Source organism: Dermacentor albipictus, chromosome 9, assembly GCF_038994185.2.
Source record: "Dermacentor albipictus isolate Rhodes 1998 colony chromosome 9, USDA_Dalb.pri_finalv2, whole genome shotgun sequence".
NCBI classification, from domain to species: domain Eukaryota; kingdom Metazoa; phylum Arthropoda; class Arachnida; order Ixodida; family Ixodidae; genus Dermacentor; species Dermacentor albipictus.
In genome coordinates, this window is record NC_091829.1 from 31,461,702 (window position 1) to 31,484,657 (window position 22,956).

Sequence of the window (22,956 nt, forward strand, 5' to 3'; positions counted from 1 at the left end):
ATTATGGGGTCTTACGCGCCAAAACCACTATCTGAATATCACACCGTAGTGGGGAATATGGATTACCTCTGACCCCCTGAGGTTCTTTACCGTGCACGTACAGCTAAGTACAGGGGTGTTTTTTACATTTTGCTCCCATCGAAACGCGGCCGCAGTGGCCGGGATTACATCCCGTGACCTCGTGCTTAGCAGCGCAACATAAAAGCCACTAAGCAACCATGGCGTCTCTATGCTCGGAATGCAACACACGTAACTGGCACTCTAACATGACACTTTTTCAACAATGCCCTTAGTAGGCGCACTTCACCGTAAACAACAACAACAACCTTTAGAAATCCTGAGAAAGCACAGGGAAGGCGGGAGATGAAAATTCAAGATGATGAGCAAAACGAGAACGAGATGAAAGCAGGCGCCAACATTTCGACAAGTCCACTTGTCGAAACGTTGGCTGCTGCTTTCACCTTGTTCTCCTTTTGCTCAGCAACCTTTAGATGTAGTTATACAAGGTGTGAAACGTAACTTGTGCCAAAATTAAAAAAAAATGCGAGTCCCATGCTGCTGGACACAACCAAGTTAAGGACTAATTACATAATTAGTCCTTAGTTACTTCACAAATAATATAATCATAGTAAACTTGCCAATCAGAAAATTTAGGCTACCATCAAAAATGCGCGATCCATCTTTCTGTTGCTGAATACGTGCTACATAAAAGTTTTTTTTTTCCAGTCGTTAAAGAATGCCCGCAAACCACAAAAACTGTGGCGCGACAAGTCGCGAGGCACTTTACGCGTGCTTTTGCGGGTATCATGATTAGAACTTCAAGTATTGTGCAAAAAATTAATGTACCTAAAAAAAAGGGGGTGCACAGTGGTGAGGTCTCACTGCTTTGCGGGAACCTACAACGCACAGGCGTTATATAGCTTCAGGAGGTTATCGTACCCCTGCGTATCTTTCATTACGGAGTGATATACATGCGATAACCTCATGACAATCTTGCAGCTATGCGCGAGCTTTCCCTCTGCACTTCTACCACGCAGACATTTGGGTGACTTACTTTGGTTACGTTCAGTGTAAACTACACCTTTCGGAAGCCCTTGAAACAGTCTGTAGTCTGCGGCAACCTAAGAATGCGGGGGATTTCACCGCTGTGCAACTAGAAGAGACTTTGTATATTTGCCAGCCAATCGCGTTGGTTCATTTCAACGACCTCACAACGCAGGCGGGCTTCTTTCATTGTTGACATCTTGAGGGAACAACATCTCGAGGGAACAACAGCTCTAGGAAACAGACAAACACCGAGAGCAAGGACTTTGAATTATTAAAAAGTGTGGTGTTTTTTTTTTTTTGGTGGAGTCTGTGCTGAATTCTATGGTGGTCATTGATGATAGCGATGTTCTGAAAACAGGCATACGCAAGCACTCACGCAAGGTAGGAAGGGAGGTCAATCGCGTTATTTCTTAGAATAACATAAAGAATACGCAGTTCCCTACGCGTTCCAACTGAACTCCTAGATTAAATATTGCGTACCTACCTTCCCTGCCGTCTCCGATAGGCCTTCGATTAATTTTGCTTTCCGCGCAAGCTTTACAGGCAGGGCGACGTGTGCAGCTCCACCGACCCAGTTATCAGGTTTTGCTATTTGAGGTGGACCCCGGGGCAAACGGCCACCGGGCGCACGAGTTGCGAAAGTCCGGTCGAAGTGCTCGTGTGTTCACGCGCATTTTGTAACGTTGCAGACCTGGCAAGTTCTTCTATCGACTGCTCTGGGTGCCTTTCGAAAAGAGCGCGTAGAAGAAGCAAAAAACAAAAAGGAATAAAGAAAAAGAAAGAAAATACTGACAAAAAACACACTTGGAAGCGCGTACAAGAAACGAGTCGTTCGGTTCCCCTTACTATTATCGTGCATCGCATAGCCAGGCTCACGGGCTCGGTGGTTTTGCTGCCTTAATATACAGATGGTCTGCGCTGACGTTATCGAGGTCGCCTTATTGACGTGCAGCTAGTCCGATGGAAAGCTGCGCGTTGCATTGATCCGCTTATCTCCAGCAGCCCAGTGGAAGCTGCGAATAGGACTACAAAATGGTGTACATGTCGTCATACGAGTGCTCCCTATACAGCATGCGACGATCTATTTGTTGGTGGTGTGCTGCTAGGTTCATGCACCACGTGACGCCTAAGGTTGAGAGGATGTTCGAATTGAGCAAGGATATATTCAGGATGGAAAATACGCAACGGGACAGAGGGCGAACGCATCGGCCCAGTTCCTGATCGTCACGTCAGAGCGCGCGGTGGGATTTAGTGCTGCCGCTCCGCAGGTACAGCTACACGGCATAGCAGTGCGAACATTTGCGCATCGATTAAAGAAGACTGCCGGGAACCGAACATTCCCGGCCAATAAGCCAAGCTTCGAGGCCACGTGCTGTGCCGATACTGCGAGGGAAAAAGAAAGCGAAGGGAATGGCTTCAAGGAGAGTTCACTCCTGGTATGTTTCCTTCCTCCATGGATGTTCGACAAACGCCGCCTTGGCCGTGAAAGGCACAGAGTTAATTTTTAACACATATGTGAACACGCGAGAAAGCGCACCGGAAGACGGCTGTTGCGGTAACTTTGTGTACACGTATCGCACGCGTAGTGCGGGATATCTCGGCACTGTACCCACTTGCGGTGAGCTCTGTCTTTTAGTCCACTTTTATTTCACTCTCTATTTACATCTGAAGCGAAGTTTTAAAAACCGTCAAGGGCATGTATTGTGTGCGTCGCGCAGGTGAATGGTTTCTCAGAAGATACACGGGTGAGTGCCATTTCCTGGGACTCTAACGCTTCATACCGTGGCGACCACAGGATCGTAGGCCTCTCGCCAGAGCACTAACGTTCCGGAGAGAGTAGGGTAAACCGGTGAATTACGTTTCAACAGACCTCCGGATGTTCGATATTATTGGCTTCGCAGTGCAGGTAACACGTACTACACTACTTCGATGTTAAGCCGAAAGTTACCGGAAACTAGTTTAGGCACATTCATCAACTATACACACTAAGAAATTTTTGCATCTGTTGGGGCTTATCTTGACCTCAAATGATAACCATGAGCTATCGCTCGTGCCTTTACGTTATTTAACATTCTCATTTGCTCGCTCTTTCTGTAGCCCCTTTCTCTTACGCCCCCTCCCCCCAGTGTAGGGTAGCAAACAGGATGCTAGTCTGGTTGATCTTCCTGCCTTTACTATTCTTTCTCTCTCTCTCTTACTCGGTTTTCGTCTACGAAACCGCCGTGCAACTACCCTTTGTGCTTCAACACTCTCAAAAATCATTCAAGAAAATAAAAATCACCGCTCCTTCCAGTCCGTGCAGATAGAGAAAGAAGAGAAAGGTTCAAGAGCGAAGCTGTGTTAGTTGCACCGAGTGTTACAGCATGCAAATGAAACTTCGCAAGCAGTCTATATTGTATCTATCTTTTGTTTCACCATTCTTTCACATCATTTTAGTTTTTGCGTGCTTCGCGTGGTGAGCATGATTTATGAGTGCTGCCGTTTAAACTCGGCATCTCTGGCGCGCAGCTTGGGCTCCACCCTACGACAACGGGGCCGTTCACGAGCCAACTCCCGCTGACGCTCGCGGTAGGCAGCTTCTTCCTCAGGAATACGCGCTACTCGTGGTCTTCCCATATGTGTAGCTGGGATGCAATGCAAGGTCGATTTAAATAGGTCGCGAAGCTTCGGGCGAAAAGCGGTTCAGTACAGATTGTCACCGACATCAGCATGAGGGGTTATGGGGGCAGCGATTGAAGCACGACTATGTTTGGAGGGAACAAACATTAAGAAAGAAAAACGCGTTTTTTAATTCAAACGAGACACAGGCAGATTCATTCAACGAAAATCAAATTCCCAGTCAATTTTATATATTCGTGATGAGTTAAGAAAATACGTTTAATTTTATTATTATTAATAAATGCATTTCTTTTCAGCACCCATCGCTACAGGGGGCGTTGACGCCACTATCACACGCAGTGCAATACACGTCTTGAAATGGGCAGAAAGTCGCACTCGTATCACCTGTTGAAATAGCCCCCCCCCCCCCCCCCCCTCACGATTTGTGCTTTCTTTCTTGTCGAATTTTATCTGAATTTGGTGACGCGGGTAGCTGCATTGCTTCTTAATCTGTTCAGTCAGAAGTAGTGAGTTACGACCGCCAGATAATTGTGTAGTTGTTTTCGTGTGACTGCGCTGGCTGACCAGCTTGGCATCCGACAAAAGGATCAGCACTCTACACCTAAAGCTTTTGTCGGCCTCCAAAGAAAGTATGTTCTGTGCAGGGATTCGATTTCGACAACCGTACGGCTGGCCTTTTCCTGCATCGCGTTCCACGCTGAAAGCTCGAAACGCCCATCAAGTGGAATGGCGGGGCATTTAAATATATTGTTACGTAGGAAGACACCGACGAAAAGCTATTTACAAGTATATTTACAAGGCTATACGCCGCAGTTGACCAAGAGGCAACAGCCCGCGCTAGCTTCCAATCGTCGTCTTCTTCTTCTTCCTGCTCGGCTCTTGGTCATTGGGAATACTACCCCGTAGCACTACCCCCGGCGGCAAAAACGCCGTCCCGGAGCGACTAAAGGCTGGACTCTGAAGCAGTGTAGTAGCTCTTGAGCCTACTGACGTGCACGACATCACTAGACGCCAGAGTAGATGACGAGGTTGAGCTCACAGGAGCAATTTCACAAGTCACAGGCGTCACCTGGCGCAGCACGCGGTAGGGCCCTGTGTATCGCGAAAGGAGCTTTTCGGAAAGTCAAACGTGACGACAGGGCGACCACAGGAGCACGAGTGCACCAGGCGAAAACTGTACGTCACGGTGGCGGGCGTTGTACTGACGCTGCTGCGTGGTTTGCGAGTCCGTCAGTCGAGCACGGGCAAGCTGGCGTGCATGATCGGCGAGGGCGATGGCGTCGCGCGCATACTCGGTTGTTGAGGTCGCAGCAGGAGGAAGTACCGTGTCAAGGGGCAAGGTCGGTTCGCGACCGTAGAGTAGATAAAATGGAGAAAATCCGGCGGTGTCGTGCCGGGAAGAATTGTAAGCAAAGGTGACGTAAGGAAGGGCAACGTCCCAGTCGTGGTGGTCCTTCGAAACGTACTTGGACAGCATGTCGGTAAGAGTACGGTTTAAGCGCTCTGTCAGGCCATTGGTTTGAGGATGGTATGAGGTAGTCAGCTTGTGTTGAATAGAGCAGGAACGCACAATGTCGGCGATAACTTTCGAGAGGAAGTTACGACCACGGTCAGTAAGCAGCTGTCGCGGGGCGCCATGCACTAAGATAATGTCACGCAAGAGAAAGTCCGCGACGTCAGTGGCGCAACTGGTAGGAAGAGCCCGCGTGATAGCGTATCGGGTGGCGTAATCAGTTGCGACGGCTACCCATTTGTTCTCAGAGGATGACGTGGGAAAGGGACCGAGGAGGTCTAATCCAACACGAAAAAACGGTTCCACAGGGATGGGGATCGGCTGGAGATGACCGGAAGGTAGCACCTGAGGCGTTTTCCGACGCTGGCAGGGATCACAGGCAGCAACATAGCGTCGGACGGAGCGAGCAAGACCAGGCCAATAGAAGCGGCGGCGGACGCGGTCGTACGTGCGGGTTACGCCAAGATGTCCTGCAGTGGGTGCGTCATGCATCTGAAAGAGCACAGTCTGTCGTAGATGTTTTGGCACGACAAGAAGATCAGGGCCATCAGGGAGGAAGCTCCTTCGGTACAGAATGCCGCCCCGGAGGACATATCGGCGAACGGATGCGTCGGTAGGTGTAGAGCGCAGACGCTCGATGAGTACTCGCAGCGATGGGTCTCGGTACTGCTCATCGGCGATGTTAGCGAAGGCAGACACAGAGAAAATGCCGTCGGCGGTACTACTGTCGGCGTCGTCAGGCTCGTCTACCGGGTAGCGAGACAGGCAGTCAGCGTCCTTGTGTAGTCGACCAGATTTGTAGGTGACAGAGAACGAATATTCTTGGAGGCGTAAGGCCCAGCGACCAAGTCTTCCTGAAGGGTCTTTCAATGAGCACAACCAACAAAGCGCGTGATGGTCTGTGATGACGGAAAAGGGTCGGCCATATAAGTATGGGCGGAACTTCGCAACGGCCCAAACTAGGGCCAGACACTCACGCTCAGTGATGGAATAGTTGCGCTCCGCGGGTGAGAGGAGCCTGCTGGCGTAAGCGATAACACGGTCGTGGCCACGCTGGCGTTGTGCCAGTACTGCGCCAATACCGTGACCGCTGGCATCAGTACGGACTTCGGTAGGCGCAGAAGGATCGAAATGGGCCAGAACGGGAGGCGTTGTGAGAAGATCGATGAGAAGCGAGAATGCAGAGGCCTCGTTATCGCCCCTCTGGAAAGGGGCGTCTTTTTTCAAAAGCTCGGTTAGTGGTCGTGCTATGGCTGCGAAATTTTTGACGAAACGGCGGAAGTACGAGCAAAGGCCGATGAAGCTGCGCACATCCTTGACACACTTCGGAACAGGGAAGTGCGTAACAGCATGGATCTTGCCTGGGTCCGGTTGCACTCCGTTCGCGTCAACGAGATGTCCAAGGACAGTAATCTGGCGACGGCCGAATTGGCACTTCGATGCGTTGAGTTGCAGACCGGCTCGCCGAAAAACGTCCAGGACTGCTGAGAGGCGCTCGAGGTGCGTAGCGAATGTTGGGGAGAATACTATAACGTCGTCCAAGTAGCACAGGCATGTGGACCATTTGAAACTGTGAAGAAGGGAGTCCATCATGCGTTCAAAAGTGGCAGGAGCATTACATAGGCCGAACGGCATCACCTTGAATTGATAAAGACCGTCGGGTGTTACAAAGGCAGTCTTCTCGCGGTCGAGATCGTCCACGGCAATCTGCCAATAGCCAGAGCGAAGGTCAATAGAGGAGAAATAGCGAGCACCGTGGAGGCAGTCAAGGGCGTCATCAATCCGTGGTAGGGGATACACGTCCTTTTTGGTAACCCTGTTAAGGTGCCGATAATCCACGCAAAAGCGCCATGAGCCATCCTTCTTTTTTACCAGCACAACCGGTGACGCCCATGGACTACATGACGGTTCAATAATGTTCTTGGCAAGCATTTTGCGAACTTCGGTGTGAATCACTTGACGCTCAGCCGGTGATACTCGATACGGGCGCCGATGAATAGGAGGGGCATCTCCGGTATTAATGCGATGTTTAACAGCTGTTGTTTGGGCCAAAGGACGATCGTTAAAGTCAAAAATATCTTGGTAGGACATCAGAACGTGGTAGAGCGCACGAGCGTGCTCGGACGGCATGTCGGGTGCAATCATTTTCTGTAAGTTGGCGATGGTACAAGTTGCCGACTGCGATGGTAGAGGAGGATCGGTTGAATTGTCGTCTACTGAAATCGATGCTACAGAGTGATCCGCGAATGAGCAAAGTTGGGTCAGAGACATCCCGCGTGGCAGCACTTGTGTCGTCAAGGCAAAATTGACCACTGGCAGGCAGACGCAATTCGCCGTAATAGATAAAATAGTATGAGGTAGTGTGATCCCGTGTGTGAGGAGGACGTCTTGCATAGGAGCCGCGATGTAGTGACCGTCGGGCACTGGTGGGGATGACACGAAGTCAACGTAAGTCAGTGCCGAAGGTGGCAAACGAACGAAGTCGACGGAACTGAGGCGAGGAAGGTGTTGTTCAGCGGGATCCAGAACAGGCAGGTCAAGGCGGAGAGTACTGGCGGAGCAATCGATGAGAGCAGAATGTGCGGAGAGGAAGTCGAGGCCGAGGATGATGTCGTGGGGACAATGAGCGATGACTGTGAATAGCACGGTAGTGGAGCGATCGGCGAAGGAGACGCGGGCGGCGCACATACCAATGACGGGGGCTGTTCCCCCATCGGCGACACGGACAACAGGCGTCGTGGCGGGCGTGATTATTTTCCTCAGCCGGGTACGAAGATCCGCGCTCATTACCGACAAATGCGCCCCAGTGTCTATGAGAGCTGATACAGGAACACCGTCGACTTGCACGGAAAGAAGGTTCAGATGAGTGGGCAACGTCAGGAGAGGATTTGGCGGCGTAGGGAGCAATGCAGCGTCACCTCGAGGCGCTGCATCGTCTAGTTTTCCGGCTGGGAGCGGCGTCCGAAGGGAGTCGGCGAATAGGAACGACGGGGCTGGGGAGAGCGAGATTGTCGTCGTTGGGGCGAAGGTGAACGAGAATAGGGGCGGTTCGGCGCAGGAGAATCGGTGGCGGCATTATCTGAGCGGGCAGCATAGCGACGAGAAAGGCCATCTGGGGGGCGAGAGTAGGCAGTAGATGTAGACTGGTTCAGGGAACTCCAGCGACTGCGGCAGTGCCGAGAAATGTGCCCAATTCGATGGCAGTGAAAACAAATTGGCTTGTCGTCGGCAGTGCGCCATTCAGAGGGGTTGCGGAAACGTGGTGGGTAAGAAGGTGCGGGACGGGGTGGAATCGAAGATGCCGGGTGGGGATCAGGGCGATGGGCCGAGCAGATGGTGTGAATACCCATGTTGGCGAACTCCTGGCGGACAACTGCCTGGATCAGGGAAACAGTGACTGCAGGTGCATTGGAGGGGCCGGAGTCGAACGCAGCCGGATAGGCGGCCTCGAGCTCACGCCGGACAATCCTGGTAACATCGCCAGTGTTGTTGGGACGAGGAGCGTCGGCACAGGAAGATGTCGCTGGGGTGTTGGGCAGACGGGCAAACTGTTGGTCGATACGTCGGCTTTTAGCAAATTCCAGGCGGCGGCACTCTTTTATAACTGCATCCACCGTCCCGACGTTGTTAAATACGAGCAAGTTGAAGGCGTCATCGGCAATGCCTTTGAGGATGTGGGAGACCTTGTCGGACTCAGTCATGTGTGCGTCAACTTTGCGGCATAGAGCCAAGACGTCCTGAATGTACGTGACGTATGGCTCCGTTGACGTCTGCACACGACCGGAAAGCGCCTTCTGCGCGGCAAGTTGGTGACCGTAGGGGTTGCCGAACAAGTCTCGAAGCTTTTGCTTAAGCGAATCCCAACTGGTCAGCTCATCTTCGTGCGTCCGATGCCAAACTCGAGGTGTGCCACCGAGGTAAAAGACGACGTTGGCGAGCATGATAGTTGGGTCCCACCGGTTATTGCGGCTGACGTGTTCGTAAAGGCTGATCCAGTCCTCGACGTCTTCCCCATCTTTTGCCGAGAATACGCCAGGATCACGGGGAGCGGAGAGGGTGATGTAGGTCGTCGAAGTGGCAGCAGGTGTCGGAGCCGGTGGTGTCGGGTTGGCGTCGCCGGGAGCCATGAAGGTAGGCTCGACGTACCGTCCACTGCGAAGCTCCGTGACGAGGTACAGGGAACGTCCACCTCCACCAAATATGTTACGTAGGAAGACACCGACGAAAAGCTATTTACAAGTATATTTACAAGGCTATACGCCGCAGTTGACCAAGAGGCAACAGCCCGCGCTAGCTTCCAATCGTCGTCTTCTTCTTCTTCCTGCTCGGCTCTTGGTCATTGGGAATACTACCCCGTAGCAATATAGCTCTAAAGGAAGAACAACAAAACAAATTTCGCCCCTTCGAAAACAAAATGACGTCGCTTCTGCTTTTAACGGACATGGCGCCACGTTATTTTTTCTTCCGCCGAAAGTGTTCCCACCACATACAGATGGCGCTGAGCCCCATGAACCGGCGATGGACCGCCATGTTTTGAACGTATGGGCTCCTATGGAAGCTTCGCTAGCAGGTATATTTACCTTGTGCAATGTGCGGAACCACTAATCCAAAGCTCCCTATATCGGGCGCAAAGCCCACCACTGGAGATGCGGGCGCTGGAATTGTTTTCACGATTGTTTAGATTGGTTTGTATATTGACGTGGCTGCCGGCAGTTCTGACTGACGCAAGAAGCGCCGGCAGCCACGCGCTCCAAGTATCGCGCTTCAATTGCCGGCCACTCTTCGTTGGCCGCTAACAGACCGCATAACATGTGTTTCTTTGGTGGCAGGGGTGAATGAATCGTCGATAAATTTGTTGCCGATCTGACTCGATCGCCGAAGATGCACCGTCTGGCAATTGTATAAAATTCGCGTATTAGATAGCATTCTCACAGTGGGAAAGGGGTCACTTCAACCCCTTCCTCCCTGTTGAGCTCTTCTTTTCCTCTCCCGCTAGGTCACATGGCCCCCTTTTAGCGATGTCCGACAACGGCGGCACAGCGTTCGCGCAGAGAGCTTCACTGTAAAACACCAACATGGAAACAACTCTGGCGTGACGTCACGGAAACGAACCACCGCAGTTGGCCGACGCATCTATACGAATTCATAGTTTTTTTGTCGTACAGCGATGTGTATCTACCACTGCGTTCTTGATCTGACACCGTCAAAGTTGTAACGGATCGCCGTCGTATTTCTAGTACAACCGGCCGCCTACTATCGCACAAAGCCTTTGCGGAAACCGCGCTACAAGATCATCATAATATCCATCATAATAATGACAACTGCCAGCCGCGAAAAGGAACGTTATGTTGTCGCGATACGTGGCTCGTCTTGATGGAAATTGCACGTAACCAGGAATTACAGAATCAGGTCCCGTTAGACATGTCTCTCTCTAGGGGCGTTAATTTCGGCGGCTCTTACTGTACCGGTGCGGACTTCGTAATTAGCACGCTCCTGTAGTTCTTTTTTTCTCGCTGTTGTTGGAATGGAACCAGGTAGAGTGGAGCCGTACGGGTATTTCAGACGCCGGGCACGGCGCTCAAATTATACGAGTGAATTAAGCGCAGAAGAGGGCGTAAGTGGATCACACCCTTGTTTTACTGCGCCCTCTACATTTCTCCCAACTGCGCTCATATAATTTTTGCTCTAGTACGTAGCCTTCTAGTATAGTTCAAGGCCTACTCGTTGCTCTAGCTCGTGAAACCAGACGTGTTGTTACCAATATATCATTAGCGGAAAAAAAATAATATCAAAAGCCTGCTGTGTGGGTGTTGTTGATAGACAAGACAATGCCACTGGTGAAGACCCTGACCTGAACAGAAGAAACGTGTGCGAAAGAAACAAAACCGTACCTGTGGTTTGTAGGTTATTATGACCCCCAATTCTCCGGCACGAGGCTGCATGTTGGCTTGGTTCCAAGCCGCGGTAGTGGCTGCATTCCTGTAATAGCAGAATGCGAAATCGCACTTGTGGTGAACTTTTTGTGTACGCAAGAATCGGACAAGGTCGACATTAGCAGGAGTGACCTAGACAGAAGTGTCTGCGTTTCTGTGTACCTGAGCAAATTCTTGCCCTTATTTTCCTCTTCACAATCAATCAATCAATCAATCAATCAATCAATCAATCAATCAATCAATCAATCAATCAATCAATCAATCAATCAATCAATCAATCAATCAATCAATCAATCAATCAATCAATCAATCAATCAATGTGAATGCTGCCAACCTTCACGAGCAACTTTTATTACATTTATGTATTTATATTTTTGTATGATTGTAGAAGGTGGTTTATCCCTCTGCTAAATTCACATGTTTTCTCTCTCTCGTATACAAATACTGGCAGTAATTACCTATAGGGTACAGAGAGGGAGGGAAAGCAAAGAGATGAAAGGCAGGGAAGTCAAGCGGACGAGCGTCCGGTTTGCTACCCTATACTGGATGTAAGCGAAAGGGGGGTATCAGGGAGTTACTGCTCACTTTGCGGGAAGGCTACGAAGTAACTTGATATGAAGTTATACACCAAAGCAAGGAGCGTTGGAAAGGGAGAGCTAAGGCGTGACGTTAATACGCAGGACAACGGCAGCATTGATTATGCTAGGGCAAACACGGGTGGCTGATATACTACAGTTGAGATCAAGTTGGGCACGCTTTATGTAGCGTGTAGAGCAGATAACCGGCAGTCAGATTAAACGAAATGGGTGGCAAGAGAATGGAAACGCAGCCGAGGACCGCAGAGAATTTGGGGGTGCAGTGAAATTAGGAAGTCGAGGGACAGGATGGAACCGCCTGACGCGAGATAGAAGAACTGGAGATCGCTAAGTGGGGACACTTGTTCCGCACAGAGCATAGAATCTGGTTATTAATGCTGTAAAATGGTCTCAAATGAAAACAAAGTAAGCTGGTTTCTGTTTTCTTGCAGGCCAGCGAGCCCGAAATCTACCTCAAGTCCGGCCAGTTCGCAGACCAAGGCTGGTTGCATGGTGACGACAGCGGGCTCGACGAAGCCTACCTGGACGCAAGACGAACGCACGAAATCATCGAAAGAAGTGAGAATGACGCAGGTTTTCTACACATTTGCTTCCAGATTTAAGCGCGAAAACATGTTTTAGGACAATTTAGGTTGAGTTTGGGACTACATTTGATTTATCAACCGAACTCGGTTACCGCAGAAGCTGCGGTCGCTGATTGCCACAAGAACTGTGAAATTAGTCAAACATAGCCCTGCGAGTATATTAAATTGAAATGCCTACTAGCTATGGAAGATGATTAACATGTATTACCCATTTCGGTGCATCACTTCAGCGACAAACACTCCCCTAATTTGATGCGTCCCAGCTTTATTGAACGAGCGAAGGGAGCATTTATGCTGGTGCCTGAACCAACGCCGAAAGGCAATGACAAGATGGTCTTCTACGGAGACACTGCTCAAAAGATGCTGATTTCTCTGCAACGGAACGGTGGTGCCATCTCTCACCGTGCGGAGTATTTCGCCGTGTGCTGCTGTAGAGGTGACAGATGGCGCTACCATTATGTTGGAGTGACATCGCCAGCTGCCTGTAAGTGACTATATACTAGGCCTTCATCGCTGGATGTCGCGAACCAATCTCAAAAAGTCCGCCAAAATAACGGTTGAAGTTTGGGGCCGAGGTTAGATAACGCACGGTGAAAGTCTGCAATACCATTCACTTCATGTGAAGCGGGCGAACACTTCAGAAAGAGCTACCCGTTTGGCTTGAAGCGGACAGCCCAGGTGCCACCACGTCAGACAATGAAGTAATTTTCCTTGCATCCGTGCAATGGAAGTCTGCGGGACACCTCGACAAAAAACGGCTTCCGCGGTAAAACCATCCGATTCGTCGCACGACTAGTTGTTCCAACAAATCATCAAACAAGTTCGAACAAGCTTTCGCTACCTCCGAAGCCGGTTCCAACAGGCTCTAAACGTTGGACATCTCAGATGGTTCTGACGAACATGTGTTTGTCATTTAATTCTTATTGCCATACGCCTTTGATTTGCACGCCACCGCACTTTCGTTGTCGTTCCTCGTGATGGGTAAGAAATGCTGATCAAAATCAAAGCAAAAGAAGTATAAGACATGACCCTTGAATGGAGATAAACACCTTGGACCCGTGGAAATAAACAGCAAGGTGAAAGACTGTTTTAGCATGTTGCCCATTCAAAAACATCGGCATTTCAGGGGCAAGAATTAAAAGACAAAAGGCTTTCAGATGTATACGAATTCAAGCAACTTGCACATGAAAGACACTGAATCTGTATAAGAGAGTTTTCCCATCCTTCGGAAGTCCGCCCCAAATATACCCAAGACTTTGCAAATGCTTCACTATTGTCCTTGAATTTCTTTCGACATACCCGATTCTTTAGAAATGCTTCGCTACATCCACGCATAGTAATCCTATAGTCTCCGCAATATCCGACGCATGCTCCTGTAAACTGCGCCTGAGCAGTGCACGCCGGCGTACCGTAACGCGTTCTCATCGATGCCCATACGGCCTATTCGAAGCTGCGACATAAGCTGCGTTGCCGGCCTTTCTATAGCTTACATTCAATACCGACCCCGGTGGCACCTACTACCACTGCAGCCACGCGGAAACCGTCGTTTCTTCAGAAATCAGACACCTAAGTGCGGGACTATGCATTCGTGCGGGAGAATGCACGAGCAAGGATTGATGAAATGATTGGCAGGCACCTGGAAGATTTAATTCCTTGCAAAGCAGGAAGTGGTTTGCTCGGAAGGATTGCGGTCCAAGCGAACAGGACTCGTACACTTATGCAACCAACGTAGCTCTAAAAGTCGATAAACGCTGTTCCCTCAGAACCAGATAAGTAATCGACTTCTTCTCCCGCCAGACATAGCTGCACCCGCCAGTCGCCTCAGGCAATCGATGAAACACTGCGTTGACTGTGCTGTACGTGGAGGCTGGCTGGCGGTCAATATAAATATACCAAAACGCTTTTCCTAGACACATTATGGTTGAGCGTGCGATGCGTTGCAGTGCGGAGATCTTCACTAATGTACTCGAGTTAATGGACACAGGATGATTTTCGCGAAACGTGCTTTAACCCACCGTACCCATAGCTAAACCAGCAATCAACACTATCGGACGTGTTTAGAGCTCACCTACAGGTTCCCGGCTGTGCAATGACGTGAAGAAAACGTCGTTTTGAACGTGTAGATTAATAGAGAGCTAAGGTTCTTTGAACCCATATACTGCAACTTCCTCTGAGCAAGCTTTCATCGCACATCGTGCAAAGAAGACGTGGAAGCTTGTTTGGTTGCCACGGAATCTTTTGTGAGACGACTTGAACTTTCGCATACGTGCAATACGTGCGACAAGCAATCGACCAAAGACAGGAACATTAGTCCTCCCCCCCCCCCTCCTTTTTTTGTCCTCGTCGTCCTTTTAAACAGCATTGCAGCGTGACCTATCAATAATCCCCTATATCTACCAATGAACGATCCTTTACGCCAGTTCTGGCAGTATGAACACCGCACATTTCACCCGAAGGTATTGGGTTTTAATCCTACCATGTGCACGTTTCTTATTTTGCCGCTTCCGTTGTCCTACTACGTGATGAAAAATCAGAAACAGGAAGTCGACGATCCCATCCAATCAGAAGCAGGTGGCTAAATAAAAAAAAATAGTCCCCTTCCGGCATGTTTTCCTCTACTCCGTTTCATATTTAGTCGGCAACGCTGCTACGCAGGTTTAGTTCGGTCGTACAAGTCTCACTCCGCGCGCTTCGCAGTGCAGTTGTTTTTTTTTATCTGCGACGCTTTCTGCTTGATAACTTCCTCATGCATCAAAAACCTGTGGACGTAAAGGTTACGCGTCAAATCGTGTATCAGTGGCGCACCTTCCTGCATCAGGTATGCGGCGCACTACGTTTCGGTCGCGAATACAAGCGGTGCACTGTAGCTGCTATTACCGGAAACCCGTCATTCCACTCGTTTGGTGGTAAACAGATTAAAAGTCTGCTATACTTTCCGGCTAATAATTACGTCATATTTCAAACATAAAGGCACGAGTATGAATGTTACCTGTCTGAATGTTACGTGGCAATGTTAGGTGTTATGTGTCTGCTATGTACGAGACTAAGTACAGGATCCAGTATAAGGGGGCGTGATACACCACAGTTCTGCTCGACAATGTCGAGCCGCACGACTCCCTCGCGTTATATTTCGCATAGCCACATGCCGTAAGGATCGATTGCGCGTCGATTCCTCCACACTGAGAACGCGGCAAGAGCTAACAAAGATCACGAGCCAAGCGAGGGGGGGGGTGGGTGTCGAAAACAGATCGGGTTTATAAACGCGGTTGCCTAGCAAATCCCGCACCGCAGGGCGGGAGACCGCACGGGAACGGCGCGTTATGGTCAAGGGTTCGCGACACAGATCAATGCGTTCGCTCACAGTCACAGGCCGACGGAGACGTACGTATACTACTGCGCAGCACGTAGCCAGAATTGAACGAACGCCGCGGCCCTCGTAAATGGGAGCGGCGACTGCATAGGAAAAAGGACAAAAAAAAAATTCCAGCCTAGCAAGAAATAGCCGTAGCGCGGTGTACCGTATCGATGCGCGTAATGACCACACTCGTCTAACAAATCTGACTTGAAGTAAAAAAAAATTAAGGTCCCCTACGTTGCTTTTGACGGCCGAAGCGTGGTCTTAAACTTAGCTGCGGCTCTGAAGAAGGGCCTTCAGAGTAAAGTACACTACTGTGTCCCTCATGGCCCTGTGTGGCTACGTGGTTCAAATGCCCGTGAGTTACAATTTTTTAGGCCTCAATCTCAAAATAAGTTCCTCCTCGCCTTAAGCCAACGTGCGTCGCTATAAATCCGACATACAAACAATCGTTGAGCTCTCACAGAACGACACAAGCTCTTTTACTTGCTCCACTCTGAGAGTGAGTAGGGCTTCTTAATATACGCCTGTACACACGTGGCAGAGGTCACAGAGTCGAGGGCAATAACCTCGCTTCCCGTCTACTGGAATCCACTGGACTATGGGACTCTGTGTTACATCTTTTGTTTTCCTTACAGTGCGTCAATTATTGTTATCATCATTATATCTTCTTTAAAAAAGCATATGCACACTCGACAAAGAGGAAAGGAAGTGCGGAAGGTAGCTTGTAACTGTCACCGGAAAGCGCACAACACCTGCCTACTGTTAAGGGAGGAAGAGATACAAAAATAGACTTGCAATATAAGAATAAAGGAAGGAAAGAGAAAGGACAGAACGTGATGCCAGAGCACAATGACTAAAGCAAAAGAATGACAGAGGATAGTGTACAACCACGGGGCGCCAATCGAACCGAAGAGCCAACATTAATTGTCGTCCGCGTTCACTGGTGTCAATCTATATCGTGCCTCAGTGCTTATCCCTTTCTATTTTCTTTTGTTAAGTCGAGAAACGGAACGACCGAAAGATTTCAACTCTCTAACTCATCCGATATACGCCGCCATTAGGCGCGTTCATACGGTACGCTCACACTATGGAGAGACCCGAAGGACTGCGGAAGAAGAGATGCAAATGCGAAACGCATAGGTAAGGGCAAAGGTGGACACACGCATCATTGGCGCACCTCTAGGCATTCATTTGGAGCTGTTTGAACGGCGAGAGGTACGCGCCACCTCGACGCGTCTATGGCTTGAGCACGAGAAAAAAAAGAAAGAAAGAAAAGATGGAAAGGAGAGGGGGCGCCTTTTCCGTTGGCTGACTGCGTTTTGTCGATCGAAGCGTCTGGGTCGCTGCAAAGCGAACTGCGCACGGCAGTACCCGCACGACTACGACCGGCGCGTGAAGGCGGCATTTTTGCATACGGGGCGGAACGCTTTGCCCCGAAGAGACGCAGTCGACCGCCAGCGAGAGACATGGTGAAGACGCGGTAAATCGCCAACGCTTTGACTCACCAATATTCGCTTGCGCACTTGCACACGTAGCTTCGGATTTGGGTTGCCCGCGATAAACCTCTTGAATCGCATACCTTGCGCCGGCAGCTTCGAAAACGGGAGCAATTGAGAATGAAGCTCTCCTCGATAACCTGTTGAGACGTGGTTTTCCCCTAGCAGGAACTGGAATAGGCGAATAACCTGGGTGAGCTGCCTGCTCTTCAGTTGAACCCAATCAGCAACAAAATATGACGGGCGGTCGATAAAAGTATCGAAGGTTGAATGGTTTCTGGGCGCTTTGGACACTTTTCTGTAAGTTGTAAAATGATCGTTCGATCATATCCTATTATGCACACTCGTAATTCTAGTAGAAAGAATTAAATCTAGATTTAATGTGCAGTGGCTCATGTCGTTCTTTTCATAATATCGATTGAATCGTCAACTCACCGCCTATGCGCAAGTAAATAATTGGCTGCACACATTAGGAGAAATGAAACTATCTCTTCGCCATTGCTGAAGGTGTGCAGAGCGTCCAACAACACGGCTAGAATGGCAGTGCCTTCAGCAGAGTGGTCGCGCTTACTTAACAGAGTGAAGTGAAATGCGGCGCTGCGTTGAGCATGCGAAAGGTTCATTTCACCCGATGCTCAATTACAGCGGGTTTTTCCTTGCCGCCGCTTGGCAGAACTCTCAACAGCAGGTCGCGTACGCAAATGTCTGCGCCATGACTGAAAATGTTAACACGCGTACCGTATCAACAGCTTTTTTGTAAGGCGTGAGAAGCTTTGCTGATTACAAATTAATCGACTGTCAAAGTAAGAGAAATAGCATGGTATCCAAGCTCTGGCTCACGGACAGCCTGTGATGCATCCACTCCAGACGTACTTCAGCAGGTGTGGACAGAAGAAGGCGAGGTGTTGCGAAAAAGCTCCCGTAATATCTGTTGAGTCCGAACTTGTACCGATGGCTTCGAGAGACTGAACAGGCTGCAGCAGATATTAGCCTTTCGGCAATGCGCGTGTGTGTACATCCTTTTCGATCACGATTGAACGACTCATTTAATACCGATATAATCAGCTGCAATGTAGTAGTGTAGCGCTGATAGTATCAGTTGCTAATCTCCCTCATCAACTGCACACATAATTAAACATTCTGAGATTTTCCGTGAGCGAAGACTACGATCTCATCACGAGGCACGCCGTAGTTTCACTACAAGGTGTTCTTTAACGTATACTTGATGCACGATAAACGAGCGTTTTTGCCATTCCGTTTTTCGCATTGTCGGAGAGTTTCCTCTTATTTCTTTTCTTACATTACTTCAAGATGTAGTATTTTAATCACTGGACGATTCATTGTTTGCGGAAGAGCTGGCAACACAATAGTTGCCAACATTTCCAATTGTCCATCCATTGTCCATTCTTCTTTTTTGCCACTTATGTTTAGCATGTTTCACATTTACGTGTGCACTACTCAGTTTGAGAGATTTTCATTGTTCTGTTTATACCTGATGTTTTCTACAGTTTACTGTTTATTTTTCTGTTGCCTTTGTTTGCATTTTTTTTCTTTTGAGCTGATGTATGGCACTTTCACATCGATGTTTCCCCCCCTTATGTAATGTCCCCGAAGGGACCCTTAAGGGAATAATAAATGATGATGATGATGATGATGATGATGATGATATAAAACGCTCACGCGTTCACTTTCGTCAATTTGCCCACTGTCATCGCAGGGATAGGCGTGCTCACTCCGCCGTCCTTCTCGAGCCCCGACGGCTTCCTGCCGCATTTGGACTCGACGCGACTGCTCCTCTCCCGACCGGGCAAGGCGCGCCGGTCGGCCGGTAACGGTGCGGTCGCGGGCGGCGCCACAACCGCCACCACCACGTACCAGTGGTCCAACGGCGGCACCGCCGGAGCCGGACCGTACCAACAGCACCGCGTGACCACCACAACGACCACGACTACGCACCGGTCCACGACCACCGTCGAAGAGACGAGCGTCAGGGACCAGGTGCACCTGCTCAGGCTTCCCGCGCCTCCCAGGGACGAGAAGGACCTAGTGGAGAGGGAGGGGAAGCCGGAGGAGGAAGAGGAGGAGAGTGAACGCCAGCAGCAGGCTCTCGACGGCCAGTCAGAAGACCGGTAAGGAAACAAAATTGTGCAGGCCCAACGGAACATCAGAGAATCTACATAAAGCGAAAGTTTCCGTAAAGCGGTCATTTAAATAGTACAGAACCGTTTCATCTTTCGCAATGCGATTTGCAGCATAGCCATTGTGCGCCTTCCGGCAGATCAGCGCGGCGTGCGAAAACCCCGAAAAGCGACTCACGTGATCCACGCCGAAGCGGGTTAACCTTGTATCCGGGATAGGTCCACTTTTCATTACGCTATTTACGGGATTAACCTAGTTTACTACTGGTGCACAGTCTCCAGGACCTTACATCCCTAACTCGCGCGCGCACCGGAAAGCTTTGGACTAGGAGACATGTACCGATAAAAGGCGCAACACGACAAAGTCAACTACGTCGTTTCTGGTGAAGTCTCTTGCTGAAGGAGATGTATTAGATTTTTTTATTTTTTAAGAGGTAAGCTCGAGTGCAGCTCTTCAGCAGCACCAAAGTTGAGGAAATATAAATGGTGCCTTAATAAGAGTTTCAGTGCTTTTAAAAACTATTTTATACGTCGCAGTGACGAAATTTGACCAGAAACACTACCTTTTTTACCGTTTTGTCAGTTTCTGTGTGAGGAAGCAGAGCCATACATGGTGCTTTGTCGCGTTGCTTACTGAAAACGTGTAATGGAGACCAATCCGTACCATGTGTCAGCGGCGCAACTAACTCCTAATAAGGGGTCCTTCAGTGTTACGTCAAATGAATTCAGTTCACCCATGTGTCAGCGGTATTACTCGACGAAACGTCAATCGAGCGGATGTGTCAGACTATGGAAAAGGTGGCAAAGAGAGCTTCGCTTTAATGATAGAAATTATGTGCCTTAAGACGCATATTTGTCACATTGAGGATGCTAGGCACCGTTTGTTCTTCCACGGCGCAATTCTGCCGCGATCAGCCAGCAGCTGTCACATCAGCAGGAGGGGTTGAAATATAAGCCAATTCGTTATAGAAGCTGCCACTGCTGTGAGAGTGACGGGCTGTCAGTGCTGTCCCACAAGGGTCACATGTAAGCGAATTCGTTATAAGCGCTGTCCTGTGTATGAACTGTTCGGTAAGACAGCCACGGCGTCAGCCATGCTCAGCAAAGTCCAGGACTGTTTGTCTAGGAAGCTTGACCTTTAAATATCAGGGACAGAGCTGAAGTGTATCTAAGGACATGAACTTCTGTTTGCCGAGACACAAAGCGACAACATCTATTGCACAGCGCGTTCGAGCTTGCACCAATCTTGCGCAATTCTTTTGTGGATATTCAGTCCAGAGTGTTTCCTCTAATAATTAATAGAGAGAACTCTGGCTCAGCGATCGTTCAACAGCCGCGGGAATGAGGGTTAGTACATGAATTTGTCTAATCTTCGTGCTTGTGGCTTCAGAGATTACTGTGGTTTCGTTTGTTACGATTTACCTGCTCTCATTGGCGGAAATTTCAAAGCAACCTATACTGGATGACAGGCCATTTACGGAAGCGAAGATCTTGGGAGCCTGGCCTCACAGTTCATTGGCCCAGAAAGCAGTTCGAGCGCTTTTTCGCTACCTGAAGGCAACAGACTTGAGTGCCCGACTATAGACATCCTACACTTAAGTTCTCTCTCTTACTCTTCCACTCCCCATTCCCCTCCCCACGTGTAGGGTAGCAAACTGGACTCAGTCTGGTTAACCTCCCTGCCTTTCCGTCTTCCCTTCTCTCTCTCTTCTCTCTCTCTCAAAGCAACCTATACTTTTTTCTTTCTGAAATGCAAAAGGCAATAGGATTCTGCGAACGCGCATAATCGCTGCTAATTGCAACGATTGCGCTTGTCGATACATCCGCAGCGTAATACTTTCAATATCAGGTTTGCGCGCTACAGGTCCTGTGCTCGAATCCTGCCGTCGAACAATTTTATAGATGTTTATTCAATTACACATAACACAACATTCTGTTGGAAGTGATCAATTTACAAAGTCACGAATCCATTTAAAGCCAGAGGGACGAAGTTAAGGCAAGTCGACGCGCTAACCATCGTTCACATGTTGGCTGAAGCGCCCTGCTTGCAACTCCCGTAGACACTAGCGCCACAGTTCATTCTAGTCATTGTACAAAACTATATGATTCATTACACCGTAGGACCAAGGGCTGGCATGTCATGCGAGAAAACATGCGTGGCATAATGAAGGTGCTTAGCCCAGTATTCGGCTTGGCACTGTGGAACCTGTGTGATTTCTTTGACGACTGGCACGATGCCGGACAAAAGCGATGCGTAGGCGTGACCATGATTTACAATTGCCAACTTTTGCAAGATACGCACAGCACGAACGACAAACTTTAACTAAGTCTTCACTAAACAATGATACTTATAGCACGGATAAAAAAGCATTCGCTAAGCGGCCAACGTTTTTTGATGCACGGTAGACTTGTCCTGACAAATTTATGCCTCGTTTACATGCTCGAAAGGTTCGAGGGCGTTTGCCGACAGCTGGTGGCGATTGATAGTGCTGTTGTGCGCTCCCCGCCCAGCGACTGCTTTCTACGCATGTTATCAGCATTTTGGCATAGCAAAGACAAGTTGAAGTATCGTGCCTCGTGTATCTTAATTACTGCCCTCTCATTTAAGCTGTCGATAAATTCTGTTCCCCCGCGATGAGTTGGACAGTTCAAACCACGCAGCCAAGGTTTCTTGTTGCAACGCCTTGTACAAGACACAAGGGAGTAGACAGGAGGCAATGCAACGGGTATTCCTGTAGTATTTTAATACCCTGCGTTTCGAAAATGCAGTAATTGCTACGACGATAACCTGAGTGATGATGAAAACAAGCATGTTTAAAAAATTAAATTATGGGATTTAACGTGCCAAAACTACTTTCTGATTATGAGGCACGCCGTAGTTGGGGACTCCGGAAATTTGGACCACCCGGGTTTCTTTAACGTGCACCTAAATCTAAGTACACGATTGTTTTCGCATTTCGCCTCCATAGAAATGCGGCCGCCGTGGCCGGGATTCGATCCCGCGACCTCGTGCTCAGCAGCCCGACACCATAGCCACTGAGCAATCACGGTGGGTGTCGCAGGGTTTATAGCACCGTCAGTAAAGACGTATTGGCTTCGCTGCTGACAGTCAACAATGGAAGCTCACAATAAAGATCAGAAAGAGAGGACGAAGACTTATGGGCACACTAAGCAGATTCACTTTAACCCGGGTTTTCTGGCAGCAACATGTTCTCTTTGGTAACACACCAATTATTTATAATGTCACCACTTTTAATATACGAGTGAATCGGTGCCCTGCGACGGATCAGACGTGAGTAACATAGCTGTGTGCTACCATTCGCTGAAAATGCGTCTGCCGCGACACAAGGTGCTGACGTGATAATATACGTGCTGATATTAAATAATTGGGCGCTTTACACAGGACACACTACTGTCGCTTACTTTGTTCCACTAGGGCGTGTCCCTGTTTTTTTTTTTCGAGCTGCTTATATGGTGTATCATACAGCAATAAGAAGACCTGGCCCTACTCTAGCTACTGATGCCAATCCTCCTGCCATTACGTGACTGCGGTTTCAAATACCGGCCCCTGCGAATGGAGTTGGGTGAAAATAGAAATGTCCGGGTAGTGAGGCTCTGTCCAACGTTGATGAACGCTGATGAAGATTTTCTTTTTGGGCATTACTGTAGTGC

The 22,956-nt window shown here is 49.2% G+C and overlaps 1 protein-coding gene and 1 long non-coding RNA gene across 3 annotated transcripts in view; one reads left to right on the forward strand and one right to left on the reverse strand.

Annotated features, from left to right (window-relative positions):
* The window catches only part of LOC135912717 (platelet binding protein GspB-like), a 129,428-nt gene that overhangs the window by 82,592 nt on the left and 23,880 nt on the right, over positions 1-22,956 (forward strand). For both annotated transcript variants that reach the window (XM_065445236.2, XM_070524721.1), the window contains 2 exons: positions 12,140-12,266; positions 18,864-19,275. In XM_065445236.2, the coding sequence (XP_065301308.1) occupies positions 12,140-12,266; positions 18,864-19,275 (539 nt within the window). The remainder of the gene's footprint in view (positions 1-12,139; positions 12,267-18,863; positions 19,276-22,956) is intronic.
* LOC139049417 (uncharacterized) overlaps positions 11,078-22,956 on the reverse strand; it is a 110,330-nt gene continuing 98,451 nt past the window's right edge. The window contains exons 2-3 of the long non-coding RNA XR_011508225.1: positions 12,161-12,229; positions 11,078-11,158 (exon numbers count right to left, since the gene is read on the reverse strand). This is a non-coding gene — a long non-coding RNA (uncharacterized lncRNA). The remainder of the gene's footprint in view (positions 11,159-12,160; positions 12,230-22,956) is intronic.